The sequence below is a fragment of the Fukomys damarensis genome, unplaced genomic scaffold, assembly GCF_012274545.1.
Source record: "Fukomys damarensis isolate Sample0158 unplaced genomic scaffold, DMR_v1.0_HiC HiC_scaffold_22, whole genome shotgun sequence".
NCBI lineage: Eukaryota > Metazoa > Chordata > Mammalia > Rodentia > Bathyergidae > Fukomys > Fukomys damarensis.
The window spans coordinates 15639617-15659337 of NW_022900934.1; the positions used below are offsets into that span (position 1 = coordinate 15639617).

At 48.2% G+C, this 19721-nt stretch overlaps 2 protein-coding genes across 5 annotated transcripts in view; one reads left to right on the forward strand and one right to left on the reverse strand.

Moving 5' to 3' along the window:
- Fitm2 (fat storage inducing transmembrane protein 2) overlaps positions 1-19721 on the forward strand; it is an 85932-nt gene that overhangs the window by 11689 nt on the left and 54522 nt on the right. The window lies entirely within an intron of this gene.
- Gdap1l1 (ganglioside induced differentiation associated protein 1 like 1) overlaps positions 2510-19721 on the reverse strand; it is a 24924-nt gene continuing 7712 nt past the window's right edge. For 2 of the 4 annotated variants that reach the window (XM_010631452.2, XM_010631451.2), the window contains 5 exons: positions 17771-17963; positions 16745-16918; positions 14082-14179; positions 13323-13437; positions 2510-3870 (listed from right to left, as the gene is read on the reverse strand). In XM_010631452.2, the coding sequence (XP_010629754.1) occupies positions 3527-3870; positions 13323-13437; positions 14082-14179; positions 16745-16918; positions 17771-17876 (837 nt within the window). In that variant the 5' untranslated portion in view covers positions 17877-17963 and the 3' untranslated portion in view covers positions 2510-3526. Of the gene's footprint in view, positions 3871-7177; positions 12193-13322; positions 13438-14081; positions 14180-16744; positions 16919-17770; positions 17964-19721 lie in introns of those variants that run through there. The other 2 variants (XR_781695.3, XM_033767073.1) reach the window with 2 other exon arrangements.

Consider the following 19721-nt stretch of genomic DNA (forward strand, 5'->3'; position numbering starts at 1 on the left):
TGATTGTGCAACCTGAGCTCTCCATCATGACCTGGGTGTCATCTGATTCATCACGCCATACAGCTAGGCATGCATATACCGCAGTATTTTATCAGGTGAAAATGGTTTGTGCAGACAGTGCTATCTCTTCTGCCACACTGCTGCCTCTCCCTCAGACAACACCTAAGGTCTTCTGGTGGTGAAATCCCTGTAATCAGCTAACACAGGAAGAAAAAGTTCAGGCCTGATGCCAAGTAGAAGTATATACTCACATCACTGTAGAAATGCTCTGGAAGACTCTGCAAAGGTAAGCCCTTTCAGTAAGCAGAGTTCTCAGCAATACATCTGGTTCTTCGCTTTACCAAGATGGATACAGAAATCCAGAATATGAACCTATATGTATGCGTGGAATAGATGGCTTGGCTGGATGATCAGGAGCATGGAAAGATCAAGACTAGAGGATTGGTAATAAAGAAGTCTGTAGGGCAAGCTATATGAATGGACCTCTAACAAGGGGCACTGAAAGGGAGAATAATTATGTACTATGTGAATACTCTGCAAAAAGTGCTTACTGCAGAGACCGTGGGCCAAGAAACCAACAGACAAGATGGTGTTTTCTGTGGTTATCAGTCATTCTTTTTCCCCATCCACCTATGGCTTGTCTAATAGATTCATATACAGTCTCGAGTGGTAATTGAGCTACAGTTATAATGGACAAGACAACATGGACTTCCTGTCATCAAGACCAATTTAGCTAATTAAGTTGAGTAGCCACCTTCCATAGATTTCCTGATATGACCCCGTTCACTACAAACAGTAGCCATTTCAGTGGCAGATTGGCTACACTGAACCACTGACGCTATGGAGGGAGAAGTCTCTACTCACTAATTCTCTGTGTAGATTTGCCTTCTGTGACCACTGCATGCATGCACTTTTGATTACCTTGGTTGCAGTCTTAGTTGTCCACATGATATTACTTCTGAACAAAGGGTTGATATCCCAGCAAAAGAAAGGCAGCAGTGTGATATATATCTGTGGAATTTTCTGGTCTTGTCATATACTCTTATCTGGAATCAGCTAGACTTGCCAGGACAATGAATGGGCTATTCAAGGGTTTGTTACAGTGCCAGCTGGAAGAAACTACAGTATTGGACTACTGCCCTAGAGGGTGCAGTGTACACTGTGCTTTGAACCAACCAGTTATTTTTGTCATGACTAGAAAACATGGAACCAGCAGTGCTGATATGGAAGGGGATGTAAACTACTCCATCACATGGAATAACTCATTCATAAAACTGTTGCTGCCCAACCCTGAAACTTCGGATTTGGAGATTATAGTTACTAAAGGAGAAATGCCTCAATCAAGGAATACTTCAGTGGTTCGATTGAATTTGAAGCTTAGACTGATGCTTGGCCATTTTAACCTGCTCATACCACTGAAACCACAGGCAAAGAAGTAGGTAACTGTTCTGGCTGAGGGGATTGATCCAGATTACCAAGAGCAGAAGGGTTGATCCTATACAATGGGTAGCATGGAAGACTATGTATGGAAACAGGATTCTCTGGAGTGCCCCGTAGTGTTTTCACATCTGATAGTAAAAAATAAGTAGACTATTACAGCAACCCAATGACCACTTGTATCATAGTCATTTTACCAGTTAAACTACCCCAGCCAACTGAGGTGCTATCTGAGGCAAAGACAACAAAAGCCAATGGAAAAAAGAGAGATTAGGAGTGTCAGCAATAGCCTTGAGCTCAGAAAGGGATACAGCAGCCAAAAAGGTCTCCTTCTTTGTTGTCATGTCTGTACACACTGAATAGAAGGGATGCTGGTGATGGTTAAATTTAAATTTAACCTGAGGAATAATGAGAAGAGAATCCCACCTTCTCCAGAGTGAAGTAACTGACTGATGGGGCTTTGTGAATCCCATTTCTGGAGAGAGAATAAGCATGTCTTCATTTCACAAGGGCAGTTGATCCTGTTTGGATAAGTGTAATGTCGGTGTTCTTCGATCATAAGTAGGGAGAGTCTGCATCGCTGTTTGGCTAGCCCAATGGGTAGACTGTGTGATCTTCAATTTCTACCCTGACATTGTCTTGGACCTGGGTATTTTTTACTTTTTATCTTGATGAAAACGTACATATTTTTATACTTTTTCAAAATTCATAAAACTATACCTTATATTCCACAAATTATATTCCTGGTTTAATATTCTTTGGGCATTTTAACATTTTTCCTACTTGGAAATTCAGGAAAAGAGTATGTGCCCTGGGTACTCCCTGAAGGTTAATGTAAGCAAATGGTAGTGAACATACTCTGTAAATTGGGAAACACTGTGCTCAAGTGAGGTGGGTTTGTGTCAAGGTCAGAGCTTTGGAAAGTCTATCAGAAGCTGGCCAGACCCAGCACCTGGGGACCTGAATTCCACGTTTGCTTGCTCTTGTGAAGCCCCATTTATCAAACCTTGTGTCCCCAACCCTCTGGCCCCAACTTTGGAAATGAGAGCTGGGTAAACAACACAGCTTTAGAAATAAAAAGTAATTGCTCCTCCTGGATGCTTTATTGGGGGCTTTCATTAGTTTCTATGCATGAGCGGCAGTGACACCCAGACCCTTTCCCAGCATACAAAAGGCACAGGAAAGTGAGATCTGACCAAGAGGGCAGCATGGCTGCAGAGACTCCCTGTGCATCCAGCATGAGGGAGCCTCTGGAATAATGGGAAAGGTGGGCATTAAAGGGGGTGGAGATTGACCCACCCCTGCACTTGAGCTGGGACTAACCTTCTAAGAGAAGGTCAACATGGCTTTTGCTGAAAATCCCACCTCACAGGGTGGAAAAACTCAACTCAATGTAGGAAGTAGATGGTGGATATAGCCTTCAGGGGTTTCTGTTGAAGAGTCAAACCGAACACATCAGCCACATCAGGAGGGGGGTGAAAGCGTGTGCTCAGGTTGTTAGTCCCAGCCATGGCCAGGTTTTGGGGTATCACTGCCTTGGCTTGAGCCAGTGCTGTCTCAGTTTATGTCCAGGAGAAGAACGAAGCCCCTTCTGATCTTCAGGAGCCTCTGGCTCTTCAGCCCCAGCCAGAGGTACCGGTTAGAAGAGTCGAGTCTTGGTGTTGGCTTTGTCCTGTGGAAGAGTTCCCTGGCAAGAGGGAAGGGGAGGCGAGGGGTCAGGCCCTCTGAGCCCCAGCACCTCCCAGAACCTGGGCCCTGGTGGTGGAATGTCCTGGGACTCACCTCAGATCCTAACCAGTCCTCACAGTTCCATCTTGAGACCTTGAATGCAAAGAGAAGGCATTCGTGTTTTGTTTCTGTTTCTCTCACTGTCTCACTCTCTGTCCTCTAGTAGAGCCGTAGCCTCAAGTCATAGCCTTGGCAACGTCTACTTCTAAACTATGGAATGTTTTCACACTGACGACAGAATTACTCAGAACAAGGGGGGAAGTGCCATCCACTGTTCGTGGGACAGTGAGTTTCTGAGAGGTCAATGGGAATCACACAGCACAGAGACACCGACAGTCAACAGCAGGCCCTGGGCCTGGCTCTAGATGTATTTTTTCTTGAGGTACCAGTAGGCAAAATAGCCCATCCCGCCCAGGGAGCCCATGAGGAAAGATGCCCCAAAGAATGATGGGGGTTTCCGTTTGACCAGCCGGAATGCGTTGGGGATGACAGCTGACAGCAGGGTGGTGTGGATGTCCCCGAGGACTTTCCGGAAGGCAAAGCGTCTCTGCACCCTCTCAAAGAAGGACTGCAGGTTGGGCCGGCTGCCATCTTCCCAGTATTTCTTGGACAGTCCCAGGAACTTGAGGCGGTGTAGGGTGGCTCCCAGGAGGACGTCTGCCAGGGTGAAGGCACATCCACAGAGCCACAGCTCACATTTCTTCCCTGAAAGGGAAAAGGAGAGAGAGAGAGAGAGAGAGAGAGGAGATGCCACACACTCATTTTTCTCTCATCAGCCCAGGACTTTGGTCTGCCTTCTGTTGTCCCCGAGGGTCATTCATCCCTGTCCCACTTTAACCCTGTACCATTCATCCCTCTACCACTTTTGCCCTAGCCTTGTATGTACTATCTCTATTCTTATTTTCTATAAACCAGATGCTTTTTTTCCCCTCCTCAGTGGTGGGGATAGGATCCGGGGCCTCTGCTATGCTAGGCAAGTGCTCTACCTCTAAGCCACACATCCCCAGCCCTCTAACGTTTAAAGTGCGGATATGTCTTTACTCCAGACCCACGTAACCAGCTGCCTCTTTGACAGTCTACTTGGGCATCCACTCTGAGTTTTAGATCTAACATCTAAAACAGAATTCGAGATTTCACCCCTAAGCCCACCCACACGTGGCCCTGTCTCAGTAGTGCCACCCCTGCCCTTTCCATTGCTCAGGCCAAAAGCCTCAGTGCCACCATAAATTCTCTTTCTTTCATTCATCACAACCCGCCAGCAGTTCTTATCAGCTTTATCTTCAAGATACATCCAAAATTTGATGTCACTTCCATTTTTACCATTCCAGTCAAAGTAACCATTATTTCCTACTACTTCCCACAAAAATCTGAGGCCAAGACTTGTTCTGTTCTGCTTTTAAGAAAGGAGCCAAAATGAAATGGAAGCAGTAACTTAAAAACCCTTCCAACTAAGAAAAGCCCAGGACCTGATAGATTCACCACTGAATTCTACAAGAACTTCAAGGAAGATCTAATGCCAATACTCAAAGTTTTTAACAAAATTAAAAGTGAAAGACTACATCCAGGTTATTCCTGGAAGCTAGCATTACTATGATCCCAAAAGAAAACTCCAGACCAATCTCTTTAATGAACATAAACACAAAAATCCTAAAGAATATGCTGGCAAATAATGAAAGAAATCATCAAAAAGATCATACATAATGACCAAGTAGTCTTCATCTCAGGGATGCAAGGATGGTTCAACATTTGAAAATCAACAAATGTAATATATCACATAAACAGAAGTAAGAATAAAAATCACACAATCATATCAGTAGTAGCAGAAAAAGCCTTTGACAAAATCCAACATCCATTCACAATAAAACCTCTAAAGAATATCAGTATAGAAGGATCTTCTCTCCATCTGATAGAAGCCATTTATGATAAACCTACTGCCAGCATCATATTAAATGGGGAAAAATTGAAAGCTTTTCCTCTAAAGTCAGGAACAAGGCAAGGATGTCCACTGTCAGCACTCCTGTTCAATTTTAGCACTCAAAAGGTTAGCTGCTGCAATCAGACAAGAGGAAGAAATAAAAGGAATTCCTATAAGAATGGAAGAATTCAAACTATCATTTGCAGACAACATGATCCTTTACATGGAAGACCTAAAAATTTCACCAAAAGACTCTTAGAAGTAATAAATTCATCAGAGTAGCAGGATACAAAATCAACACACAAAAATAAGAGTTCTTAAGGGTGAAGGGGGTGAAGGGAGGGCAGGGATATGTGGAAAAAATAAGAACCAAGACATACCATGTAAAGGTACAAGATCCCAATGATAAATGTAACTGTATTGTTTGCTTTAAATGTACCAATAACCTTAATGGGGGAAAAATAAGAGTTCTTGTACACCAATAATGAACTCACTGAGAGAGAAATTAGGAAAAGAATACCACTCATAATAGCATCAAGAAAAATTAAATACTTGACATTAATTTAACTAAGGAAGTGAAAGATCTCTATAATGAAACTTACAGTACACTAAAAGATCAAAGAGGACATCAAAAAATGGAAAGATATCTCCTATTACTGGATAGGTAGAACCGATATTATCAAAATGGCCATCCTGCCAAAATTGATATATAGATATATTGCAATCTCAATTAAAATACCAAAAGCATTCCTCACAGAACTAGAAAAAATAATCCTAAAATTCATATGAAACCAGAAGAGACCTAGAATAGCAAAAGCAATCATGAGCAATAAGAACAAAGCAGGAGGCATTACAATCCCAATTTCAAATTATATCACAGAGCTGCATGATAAAAATAGTGTGGTACTGGGCCAGGGATTTAGCTCAGTAGTGCTGCCGCCTGCCTCACAAGCGCAAGATCCCAAATTCGATCCCCAGTACCAAAAACAAACAACAACAACAACAACAAAATAATAGTGTGGTACTGACACAAAAACAGACATGAGGATAAGTGGAACAGAATAGAAGATACAGACACAATCCCAAGCCATCTTCCATCTGATCTTTGACAAAGGGGCCAACAACATACACTAAAGGAAAGATAGCCTCCTTAAACAAATGATGCTGGAAAAATTGGTTACACCTATGCAGAAGATTGAATCTTGCCCTATATCTGTCACCATGCCCCCAAATAAAATAAAAATGGATCAAAGGTCTAGATATGAAAACAAAAACACTCTTTTGGAAAATAAAGTAAATAAAATTCTTGCAGACATAGGCACATTCTAAACAACCTCAATTGCACAAGAAATAACATCAAGAAACAAATGGGACTATATAGAATTAAAAAGCCCCTGCACGGCAGAAGAAACAACCAACCAAGAAACTGTAATATGGCTATTCCCCTTCTAGTCATCTTCTCCAGAGAGTTAAAGACATTATATTACAGTGATACATGAATACACATGCTTATAGCAGCATAACTCATAATAGCTAAATCTCGGAAGCAGCATATATGTCCATCAGTGGATGAATGGATAAAGAAAATGTGGTGTTTATATACAATAGAGTATTACTCTGCCATAAAAACTATACATTTGAGTAATTTGTAGGAAAATGGATGCACCTTGAGATCATAATGTTAAATGAAATAAATCAGATACACAAGCTTAAATGTCACATAACTTGTCTTACATAAGAAACTCAAAGTATAACTTTTTTGTTTTTTTGAGACGGGATCACATTAGGTAGTTCAGGCTGTCTTTGAACTCACTATGTAGCCCAGGCTGGCCTTGAACTTGCTGCTATCCTCTTGATACATCCTCCCAAGTGCTAGGATTACAGGCGTGTGCCAACATGCCTGCTCCAAAGTATAAATAATTTAAAGTCCAAAAGAAAAGATAGACAATAGGAAACATGGAGATCAATCTTTTATAAATGGCAAGGGCACCTCGAGGCAGAAGGAGGAGGAAAGGGAGGGAAGGGGGAATAAAAGAATTAAGATATGTTAAGGACATATCCTACTCCTCCCCACAATGAATGTGATCACTGTACAAGGAGAGGTGTTAATAAAAGATAAAAATTCAATCAAAGGAGCGATATTAACATACAGTATAAAGGGGTTAAGGAGTGTAATGTCTGCAGAGCTGAGTTAATAAGGTATTCCAGCGAGGAGGGAACCTGGTCATGTTCAGATGCCATGTGTAGGCAAATATGAGCAGGCCTGAGACACTGGCAGCTGCATTTAGTGACTGGTGACCTTGACAAGAGCAGTTGGAATAGAATCCTGATGATTTACGCCCCCTTGGAAGGAATTCAAGAGAGAAAGGGAAGAGAAAAGTTGGAAATGGTGAGCAAAAATAACTTTCAAGGAGTTTTGCTGCGATGGGAAGGATAGGCCAACAGCATGAGCTAGGGCAAGAGCGTGTCTGTAAGTTGGGTGGAATGAAAAAGCGTGTTGATGGGAATGATCCATCAGAGAGGAGGAAACAATGCTATAGGAAAGAGTGGCAAGAATCCCGGATGTGTCCTTGTGTGGATGAGCATGGATGGAGCCCAGTGCACTAGAAAAGGGACTGGTCTTAGCTAGTTCAAGGGCAGTTCATTCTTGTTAACAAGGGAGTACATACTACCATGTGTCATTCAATTTAAGTCACCACTAGATGTAAGACACCCACCCAAAAACAAAAGACATAAACTATTGGTTGTAAGAAGCATTCCCATTTCAGCAATATCAAGATGTGATTTAACAAATATGCATTTTAAGCTTCTAAGTCACTGTGTGTGTGTGTGTGTGTGTGTGTGTGTGTGTGTGTGTGTGTGAATTCTGGTGGTGGGCAGTTGTGGTTGGTGGGTAGTTATGAAGACCTCTTCCTAATGCTTTGACTTTCTCAGTGACATAGAAAGAAAAGGATCAGTTGTGAGAGGATTGGAGGACGTGGTAGAGGGTGAAGGGCAAAGGAGTTGCCTGGAAAGGGAGTGGGGGAGGCTGAGTCAGCAGTAAGGTCACCGCAGGCCAGTGTCACAAGTTCAAGTGAGTTCCGCCAGCATCCAAAGGAGTCCCCCAGCCGTACTCAGGGCCATCTTATGGTCAGAAGTACAGGTGCCAAATGGACGTTGTGTTGGGTTTAACCAGGTCTGAGGTTTGGCAATGTAAGCGTGATGAAGCAGGAAAAGGGCAGGGGACATGGTGCAGGCACGAGTTGCTCCTGGTGATATCAGAGGACTCCTCGAGGTACTGGGGAGGTGAGCCTGGTGGGGGTGGGGACAGTGGGAAGAGGCAGGACTGAGGCGTGCACTTCCCCAGCTGCGGACCGCATGGAGTCAGCAAGGGAGCCTCAACAGGCTTGAGGAAAGGGTCGTGATTGTGCAAGCCCGGGGGCCTCCACAGATTAGAGATTGGGCAGCAAGGAAAAACCAGACAGGCAGGAGAGAAGGGGCAGCCAGAGAGCAGGAGACATCCCAGAGTATGATATTGTTCCCTTAATCCCCAATGATACAAGTAGATGTGGTTATTAGCTCCATTCTACAAATGAGGAAACTGAGGCACAGATAGGTTAAGTAACTTGGCCAAAGCCATGCAAATGGTACGTGGCAGAGCTGAGCCTGGAGTGAGATCCAAGCTCTCTGGTTCCAGAGGCTATGCTCCTAAACTAATCCCTTCTGCTGCTCTTTTTCTAATGCGGATGGGCATGGACATAGCACATGTCTCCATGGATACTTGTGTCCTTTCAGTGGGCGCATGCTTTACTCAGGTCTCAGTGTGAACCTGTCCAGGTGTCTGTCCTGCACAGCCGTATGTTTATCTTGGCTGTCCTGCACAGGTCGGTGCACCAACTCTTCATATGCCTATGGGTGTCTGCACACGTGGGCATGGGGTCCACCTAGTATGGCTTACCACCTGTGTAAGTGCAACACATGCCTGTGTATATCTGGCTGTTCTCCAGCAGACACGGAGTATGTATGTGTGTATGTCTCTAAGCAAATAGGACAGGTACTACCCTGTGTGACCCCATATGTGTGCTAGCCTGGAGCAGTCTACTGTAGCTCCAGAAGACTGACCTCTTTGACGTACCCCTCCTCTCCTCCAGTTGGGCACCCCTTTTGCAAAGGCCCGGGCCTGGATGAAGCATACTTGGCACTTCTCTGAGGCTGCCAGCTGTGTCTGCAGCAGACTCTCACCACAGAGCTGTCCAGTTACAATGTAAGTTCAGGATGGCAAAGCCTGCAAGGGTACTCAGCACTGCAGGATCCTGTTACATTGCTTGAGTAGGCCCACTTCCTCGCTCCTTGCAGAGATACTAGGATATCTTTTCATGTGTTCTCCTTATTCCTGTCAAACCCTGACCCCAGATCCCTCTCAGCTGATGACATCACTTCATGCTTCATTAAGAAAATAGTAACCATTAGACAAGAAACCCTGTCTGCACCACAAAACCTGAAAACCTCCAGGCACATGCCTCTGCCTTGGTCACCCCACTGATGCCAGCCCACCCCAAGGCCAATCTCTTTGCCATCCTCTGTGCCTCTTCAAAGTCTTGTGTCTCTGTGTGCCTTTCTAGATCCCCCCTTCTCCATGCCCTCTACCCCAGAAGGCTGACCCGATGGACCCCTTCGATCTGGCCTTTGCTAGGTCACTTGCTGTAGTCCATGCGACTTTAGTAACAGCAACTGCAGCAGAGGTTGGAAGAGCATTTGGATGCCTGGTCTTTGTGCTCCAGCACTGTGCACAGACCCTAGGCCCACCACTGTCTGAAGGAGCCTGGCTTAGCTGCTGGATGAGGTATAATAGGTGGCCCAGTTACCTCATGGGCCAGGCTATACCAGCCAACCATAGATAGGCCAGCAAGGCCACTTTGTGCTCCTGCTCACAGCTGTAGGAGTGGAGCCAGTCACGTCAATGGGGACAGACAAGGCTCCGAGGCAAGCCCAGCCCACCCTGCCAGCCACAAATCATGAACCAAAAAATGGTTCTTAAGTCCCGTAGACTTGGAATGTTTTGTTGTGCCGCAAAGCTAACAGACAGTCCTCTTCCCCAAACTCTCCAAGGATTTCTTATAGCTCCCAGTATAAACTCAACCCTTGCAATGCAGTCTCAGCCCATGATCTCATCTGGGCCTCCCCAGCAGTCTCTACCCTCGCTCATGCCCCTCTCTTCACCACGCACTGCCCAGTAGCTCGAGAGACCCTCATTCTCTCCAACCACCGTGCGTCTTCTCAGTCTGGCTGGTAGCTCCCTCCCTAGGCTCCTTCTCATCCTTCAAGTCTCACTTTGAATGTCACTCTGTCAGACCTCGTCAAGCTTTGTGCAATTTGTCCTGCCTATATTACCCTTTTTTCTTTCTTTCTTCTTTTTGGTGGTGTTGGAGATTGGGTACAGAACCTTTCGCATGCTAGGCAAGGGCTCCACCTGTAAGCTACACTGCTGACCTTTGCCTATTTTACTCTTCATCTTAACATTTATCATTGTTTATAATTCTGTGTTTACAAATGCGATTATTTGACTAATGTCCTTTTCTTTCCCAAGATCACAAATTACACAGGAAGAACAATATCTTGTTTTCACTCACAATTTTACTCCCAGGAGGATTTGGCACATAGTAGGTGTTCAATAAATATTCAAATAAATGAATGAAAAATAGTAGAGGTAAAAAAAAACCCACCCCAAAACCTGCTATTTTCAGAGCATCCAGGCATTCTGCAAAGTGCCCAGTGCTCACTGTCTTCATGGGTCCTCACAACCTTGCTATGAGTTAGAGTCTATTATTATTTATATTTTGCAGATGACCTCAGAGGGGTGAAGTGAATTCTACAAGGTCAGAGAGCTAGGAAGAGGTTGATTGGAATATGCATGAATGTCAGTGGCTCCATGCCTGGAGCCTTAACTGTGAAATCACAATACCTCCTCAGCTTTTCCAGCCCACAAAGGGAGAAGTGCAGGGCCTGGTGTCCTCCCAGGCAGGTTTGGTGGTACCCAGTGGATAAGTGAGGGACAGAGGACATATGGGCCATTCAAAACTTTAAGGCTCACAGCCACTTCCCTGGGCTCTGTCACCCTCTCAGTCTCCGAGGACACAAGGACCAACCATACCTCTCCATCCTGACAGCCTCAGTCATCACACCATGGGGCACTGCAACGCTGCCTCTTCTCAGAAGACTTCAGGACCAAAACAGGGTGGGACATCAGGGCCCAGTCCGGGAACTCCTTAGGAATGTTATGTCCCAAGCTCTCCTCCAGGACATCAACTGTGGCCCTATCCACTCAGACCCTGAGTCATCCAGGATCACAGCAGCAACTAGTATTTGCAGATACTACCTACCTGTGTGCCAGGCAATGTGTGACACCTCCTCAAGAAATGCAATAGGACCTAGCATTTCCTCACTGCTCTTCACAGCAGCCCCAGAAAGCAGACACTCATTTTATCAGCCCTTTCAGGACAGAAGAGGCAGAGAGACCATCTAAGAACTTGGACTCTAAGCTAAAGTCTGAATCCCGGCTTCACCATTTCTACCTATGTGACCTTGGGAAAGCTACTGGACCTCTCTGTATCTTGGTTCCCTCATCTGTTAAATGGGACCACTAATACTATTTATCTCCTAGAACAGTAGGGAGTTGAAATGTATAAAGCTTAGAATAGCACCTGACGCAGTGTTGTTAAATATATAAATTGTGTCAGGCACAATGGTGCACACCTATAATCCTGCCTGCTTGGGAGGTTGAGATGAGATGAAAGGATTGTGAGTTCAAGACCAGTCTGGGAAATTTATCAACTCTATCTCAAAAACAAATAAACCAATAAAATTACTAAACATGTTTATATAGTTATATATAGAGCTAAATTTTGTCTCTTTCCAAATTCATATATTGATGTCCTAACTCTCAGTATCACAGAAGGTGACAGTATTTGGAGATGGGGCCTTTAACGAAGTAATTAAGTCAAAATGAAGATGTTAGTGTGGGTCCTGACTCACATCTGACTGATGTATTCCTAAAAACAAACGGGACACTCTGCGACCCCCAGGATGTGCAGCACAGAGGAAGAGCATGTGAGGACACAGCGACAAGGTCCCATCTGCAAGTCAAGGAGAGGCCCCTGATGAAACCAGCCCTGCTGACACCTTGAACTTGGACTTCCGGCCCCCGGAACTGTGAAGCAATAGGGTTCTGCTGTTTAAGCCACGCTGTCCCTGGGATTTTGTTTTTTCAGCCCTAACAAACTAATGAATAAGGAAATAACATAAGTCTGTTCAAGGTGAACCAATGAGAGAAGGATGGAGCTGAGATTCTGTTTGGCCTCAAAGGCCGGCCTTGGACCCTCCAGTTTTATTCCCTGAGAGCTCTTAATGGCACCCTTGAGCACACTCGGATAGAAATCAGAAGGTTCTTCCTTGAGATAGCTACACCATGTTTTTCCCAGAAAGGATTAAGGCCTCTGAAATAGCTAGAATTACAGGCATATGTCTGACCTGTTTTCAGACACTGCTCCGCAACTCCCATGCATGCTGCATGTGCTACAAACATTTGCCATGTCAAGGAGATGAAATGGGGCTCTGAAAACAGAGTATGCTGGAGATGTTCAGTGAGACTGGAAGAAGGGCTGATGCAAAGATGGGCACCACAGGCAGATGGAGCAGAATGGAGTGAAACGGACTCCAGGTGGAGGGGCTGTAGGAGCAAAGGTGTGGGGTGGGAAGGGAGCTGGTGTGTCTGATCAGGGACTTGCTCCAGAGCAGGAAGGCCAGTACTGGAGAGTCTGGGTGAAATCAGATGTGTAGCTGCTGCACAAAGGAAGCATATGCATCACTGCCCAGGGCGGGGTGAGATGGTACAGTGAGTAGTGGTCACTGCCACCCCTGCTATCCTCGCCCACAGCCTTTATTAAACTCTTGCTGTATAATAAGCCCTGGGGTCTAACGACCCTGCACGTATGTTACACAGTGCCTCCACAGCTCTGAGGAAGGTCCTGCTATTATCCCCACTTTATATGTGGGAAAATGAAACCCAGAAAGATGAGTGCCTTACCCAAGGTTGCTCAACTAAGTGGCTAACCTAGGATTTGAACCTACATCTTTTGATCCCGTATCCCAACTGATAGGTCTTCTGAGACCTTTGAGTGGGGTGAGAAGAGAGGCTACACCTGGGCAGACAGGATAGAGTAGGCTGGGAAGGCTACAGCCCACCCACCCCAGGGCTGACACCCACCCTCATTCTCCAGCTTCCTTTTCTCCAACTCGGCCTCGATCTGGTCCAGCACCATGGCCAGCTCCCCAAGGATCTTCTTCAGGTAGCTCACATCATCGTGCTCCAGGATCTTGGCCTGAAGCAGGACAGGCAGGGGTCAGAGGTTGAGTTGGCCTCATTGGAGTCAGGAAGGAAACTTTGCCTAAACTCCTTTATGCAAACTTAGGCTCCAAATAACAAGTGCCTTCATCTGGTGCTTATGCCTGTCTGCTGAGCTTGGCCGTTCTGCTGAGATCTATGCCACTGGGCTGACACATTTATACCTTTAACTGCTGGTAGCACCCTTGCTAGGGGCCCACAGCTGCACAGGCAGTCTTCAGCCAATGCCAGCCAATGTGCGGGTATTAGGGCGGACCCACTGTGTGGTGCCTTTTATGCTCCAGAACTTTCCGTGAGGCTGATAAGGCTTGGCTGCTTCCTCTTCCCCTGTCCCTGTCTTTACTGGGCTCCTCAGAGCATTCTCTTGATACCTTCTTATGCAAGAACCTGTGTCTAATGCTGTCTGCTGAGACACAGACTAAGACATGAGGCTCCAAGGTGACAGTGGCTTTCCCAAGGACAAAGTGACAGTAAATGGCAGAGGAGGCCGAATGGACAAATCAAGCCCACGGTTTTCCACCTCAAACCTTCAGCTGATTCTCAACTTCCTGCCAGTTTCCCCTATTTCCCTTTCTGTGGACTAGAGGGTGAGGAAAGAGACCAGCAGGTGGGGACACTCACCATGAGCTTCTTCTGCTTAGAAAGGTAGGGCTCAGAGAGCTGTGGTTCCTCTTCATGGTCCAGTTTCATGAGGTCTGTGGTGGCATTGGCTAAATGTCCTGGGCAGAGAATAGGAAAGATTCCATCCCTGCTACCCGGTGCCTCTGTGTCCCCTCCCCCACACAGCTGCCAGTCAGTCCATCTAAACTCAGGGCACGGAAGTGACAGTGTCCACAGCCGACATTCAGCGAGCACCATAAGCTGTAACATGGGACAGAAGACAGGCTGCCTGCCTGAGGCTTGGACTAGCGGGAGAGACAGACCCATGACGACGTCCTATGATGCTGACGATCGTCGGTGATGAAGAACGCCAAGTGGTGGGACCCGGAGAGCTGCTGTCTGGAGCACAGTGGGCAAGAGGAGGAGCCTCTGTCCTTGCAGGTGTATGGGAGATGCCAGAAGCAGATGGAATTGGAATCCAGGATCTCATCTTCCCGGCGCCCCTCCCCTCCCCGTGTGCCAGCCCCCTCCGCCCACAAAACGAAGCCAGGCCCGGGATCGTCCTTAGCTCCTCCTCGCCTCAGCTTAGCCCCAGGTCCCCAGCACTTGCCCTGCTCATATTTCTCATCCCTCCGCTCGCTTCACCTTCCCCATCCAAGCCTGTGGTCCTCACTTAGTGCAGACCCCCACTCACCCCTTTCCTCACACCTCTGTGGAGACACCTTCCTCACACACCCCGAGCCTGCCCCTCAAAGTGGGAAGCTTACCTCTATCGCCCCTGCCTTCAGACAGTGTCCCAGCTCTACATGTGCCCCCAAGGGGCCTGCGGGTTACGTCTGTTTCCCCTCTCACTGGCTCATGAGTTCAGCAGTGATCCCTGCCCTCCAATGGGCCACTTCAGTCATCCCAAATGCTTCCTGCTCTCTGAGTGTGCCAGACTATTCCAGACCTCCAGACCTTTGCTCCTTCTACTTCTTCCTCCAGGACAGCCATATCTTCTATTCCCAAAATCCTCCTTCTAAGTTCAGCTGATGACCACCTCCTCCACAGAACCTGGCCCTTGAGGGGATCAGACCTTCAATGCCTTTGTTCCCAGTGTACACTCTACAAACTCCTGCCAAAGAATGCACACACACACACACACACACACACACTCACACACTAGCTACAGCTGCCATGGCACAACTCCACTCATCTGTGGTCTATGAAAAATTAAGTTCCCCTGCACCTGTGCAGTGCACTACCTGTACTCCTGCTGAACAGGGAAACTGATGCTAGCATAGTTATCTCTGGATGGGTATTCCTCCCACTAGCATGCAAGCTTTTGCAGAGTAGGGCTCTGTCAGATTCTCCTGGTTTCTCTTTAAAGGCCAGTGCAGTCCTGGCACCGAGTAGGAGTGCAGTGAGTACTGAGGGAGGGAATGGCACGAGTGAGGGAGTGGGATGCTGTGGTCATTTAGTTTCTGCCCCCTGAGGTTCACCACCCACCAGCCCATCCTTGGCCTGGTAAATAACTCCCGGCACTCCCAGCTCTGGGGCTAAATTAAGTGTCACTGATGTTTTATAAATGTGAAGGTCAAGTATAACATCTTCCCTCTTGCCTGTCCCCTGGGGATGCCCACATGGCAGCTCTCTGTAGACTTCAGGAGGGAAGACCTTGGACCAACTGAAGCAGGGGTCACTGCCTTGGTTTCTGCCCCCTTTGTACCCTGTAAAGTCTCTCCTTCCCATCTGGGCTGGAGTCCTGAGACTGTGTTTCCTCAAAGGAGGGAGTTGGGCTTGCTTTGGACCCCTCTCTCTTCCGAGACCCTTCAGATGGCTCAGGACAGGCCAAGGGGAGTGCCCAGCCCAGAAGTGCTTGAGACTGCTCCCCGCAGGCCAGGCCACCATCACTGCCCACTGGAGTACAGCTGGGGCCTCGCAGCAGCTCGGTCCACTCTTTTCTCAGGGGCATGGTCTTTGTAAAATGCAGATCTGCACCTGTCACTGCCCAGCACACTTTCCTCACTGTTCTTTGGATGAAATCCCTCTCCTGCCATATCTGCTACCCATCTCACATACATGCTCTGCCACCCCTTTAGCTGTGCAGCTACCACAGTCGTGTCCTTCAGCTCTCCAGTCCAGAACATGGTTCCCCCTCATTCTTGGATGTCACTATGACCCCAGAGGCTGGGATGGGCACATTCAATGAGCCATAGCCTCCATGCTGCCCTGATCACACTGGTTGGATTAGATGAAAAAATTGTTTCGTTTTTTTGAGACATGGTCTCACCATGTAGTTCAGGCTGGCTTTGAACTCACTATGCCTCAAACTTATAGCAATCCTCCTGCCACAGCTTCCTTAGTGCTGAGTTCACTGTGGGAGGTCCCTAGGTACTCAGGACAGCAAAAGCCTCTGGAGAACCAACAGCCTAGCAGCCTCTATAGGGTGACAAGACAAGAGCAGCATCTCAGGGTGGGGGAAGAGAGAGAGGGACTGCCGGAGAGGGAGGGAGGCGTGTTCAGTGAGCAACAGGATTTACAAGATGGATGGGAAAGGAGAGAAAGACGGAGGGAGACAAGAAGATGAAGAGGAGAAAGAGGAAGAGGAAGGAGAAGGAGGAGGAGAGGACAAGGAGACCAGGCGTGGGAGGACAGAGTGCAGAAGGGAGGACTCCTGTCCACAGAGCACCCCTGGCACTCACTGCGGATCTCAGCCGTGGCGTACTTGGGGATCATGGAGTCGGTGGTGAGCTCGGGGTGCAGGATGCAGCCGTGTGTGTAGGCGTCCATGGGCAGTGCATCCAGCAGCTCCCGGTACTGCAGCACCCGCGCGTGCTGTGGGCTGCCCACCTCGGGCATCAGGGCCACCACATGCTCTGTAAAGAACCAACGCTAGCACCCAGAGCCCCAAAGTGTCACGCCCAGGGGTCCCAGGCCCACCCGCTTCTTGAGACTCTGCCACTGGTGAGTGGGGACCTGTGTGGCCCAGTGGCTGCCTCTCCTCTCTGGGTTGTGTCCACCTGTCCCCCAGGGCCGGCTGGGCTCAGCTCAGACTATGGCCAAGTAGGGTCTGTGACCGGTGTCACCTAATCTCAAGAGACCGGAAGCCTAGAGTTGAAACAATACCTAAGTCTGTTTGATTTGAAATCATTGATAGATTATTCATATTCCTTTTATAAAAAGTCTTTTCCTTTGCAGTGCTTGGAGAGTGGATGAGCACCCCCAACCCCACCCCTGGCCTTCTTTCACACTGTATTTACCAACAGACCTCTCTCAGCGGCTGCCAACCAAGGAGAAGGTGAGGCCAGCGGGTCCTGCAAGTTCAGGGTCCTGTTTGTGTCCGTGGTTCTGAGGTGTCTGGGACCATATCTATGGGGTCCCAGGAGGAGTCTGACCCTGACTGTGCTTCAGGGTTTCAGGGGTGTGAGCCGTGCTTGAGCCCTGAACTCCCTGGGAGAGCTGGATGCTGCCTGTGGGGCCCCAAATGACTCCTGAGGGTCTGTGGTTGTGCTTGGGACTTCGGGAGTCCTGAGGAAGGGGCCAGAGCACCTGAGCTCCGGGGAGGAGGTCGCCGGGCTGGGATGTGGCTGTGCCCGTGGCTCTGTGGTTCCTGAGCAGGGAGCCCTGCCTGTGGTGGTTGTTTCTGGGGAGACTGGGCCATGGATGTCAGGCTTGCCAAGGTTCCGGGGCCCCGCCCGACCCGTGCCGCGTGGCGGGAGCGCCCACACCTCCCGTGAAGGTGCGTTCCACGTAGTCGATGATCTGGTCGTAGTCGCTGATGATGTTGTCACGGTGGATGATGACCGGCACCTCCTCGCCCAGGTTGAGCCTCATGAACCAGGGTTCCTTGTGCTCGCTCTGCTGCAGACTCACGTCCCGCTCCTCGCACGCCAGGCCCTTCTCAGCGATCACCAGCCGCACCTGCAGGCGCCAGGATCAGAGGGGAAGGCGGGCGGACACAGGAGACACTCTGCCCGGGGTGGGGGGGGGCGTGCGGGGAGGGGGTCAGAGGTCACACACAGGGGACACAGCTGCGCCAGACCTTTCTCGGGCACCCTGTAGGGGGAGCAGGTCCCAGGGTATGGACTCGGTGGTGGGAGGAACTCAGACCTGCGCTGCAACAAGGAATGGTGCTTCCTGGTGGGCAGAGGCCGGCTTTACCGCTGGACACTCCTGGGATGGGATTTCTGGCCCTGTGAGTGTATTTGTTTATTTATTTTTAAATTTTTAATTTTTTCCGGTACTAGGAATAGAACGCAGGACCTCTCACTTGCCGGCATGGCACCACTGATCCCGGTCCCATGAATGTGAGCAACTTTCTGAACCTTATTCAATTCATGATGATTGTTATTGGGATAGGACACTCAGCCTGGCCTCCACGGGTGGAGAGAGCCAGGAAAATTCACAGAAATTCTAATCACCGTCAGACTCAACAGCTACATTTCTCATATTACGCGGGAAGCAGAGTAAGGTGAAAACTTGGCAGCATTAGTTGAGCCCATTATGTCCTCCAAACGCCTTCCCACCTGATTGCTCCACCGCACCCCCCAGGGGGCAGAACAGGAAATAGATCCCGAAGTTTTTGTTGTTGTTTTTTGTTTTTTGAGACAGAGTCTCATTATGTAGTTGAGACTGAACTGGAATTCACTATGTAGCCCAGGTTGGTCTCAAATTCACAGCGATCCTCCTGCCTCAGCCTCCTGAGTGCTGGGATTACAGGCGTGTGCCAGATCCCTATTTTTCTTGATGAGAAAACTAAAGCCCAGAGAAGGCAAGTGATTTACCCAAAGTCACTTAGCAGTTTGGCAGCAAACTTACAATTGGAAGCAATAGTTCCCAACTCCCAGGCCAGTCCTATATGGAGTCTTTGCCTTGCCCTCCCTGAGCAGCTCCTTGCATCTCTAGGGAGTCCCGGACAAACACTTTAACTGGTAGAAGCTAACAGCCTCAAGGCTGGGCCTGCACAGCCCTGGAAATGGTTAGTCACCTGGTCCAAGCACCCTCAGAAGGAAGACTGGCAAGGGGAGGTCGCAGGACTCTGTTCCTCCCCTGCCCTCCTCGCCTTCTGGCTCCAGGCCCAGGGAGGGGCCAGCCTGGCAGACACAGAGGCTGTTCTCCTTGTGCCTCTCTATCTCCTCATCTGAGAGGGGGTCCTAGGGCCAGGCATTCCCTCCTCCTCCAGACACCAGGAGTTAAATACCCAGAAGCAGCAGCGTGGTGCCGGGGCAGAACTTTGGACTGTGTCAGCTCAAGCTGCAGCTCCGCCTCCTCCTTGCAGGATGGCTTGGCTTTGTGAGTTGCTTTACTTCTGTACGCCTCTTGCTATGGGACACCCCACGGCTGCTCCCTCGGAGGGCAGTGTGAGGATTAGCGTGTTTCCCTTTGAGGGATGGTGTCCGGCACACAGTAGGATAATGTGCCCTAGCTGTTTATATTAGACTAAGGTTTTGGAGGCACACAGACGTGAAGGGGAAAGCTGGCTCTACTGTGTAATCGCTGTGTGACCCTGGACGTCACTTGATCTCTCTAATTTCTGGTTTCTGTGAAGTAAGAAATGTGTCTTCCTCAAGGCCGGTGTGAGCCTGCAATAGAGATGTGAATGGAGTCCCAGCACAGGAGGCTAGTGTGCAGGTCCTGACATCTCGCGTCACTGTTCTCTCTCACTCTCTCTCTCTCTCT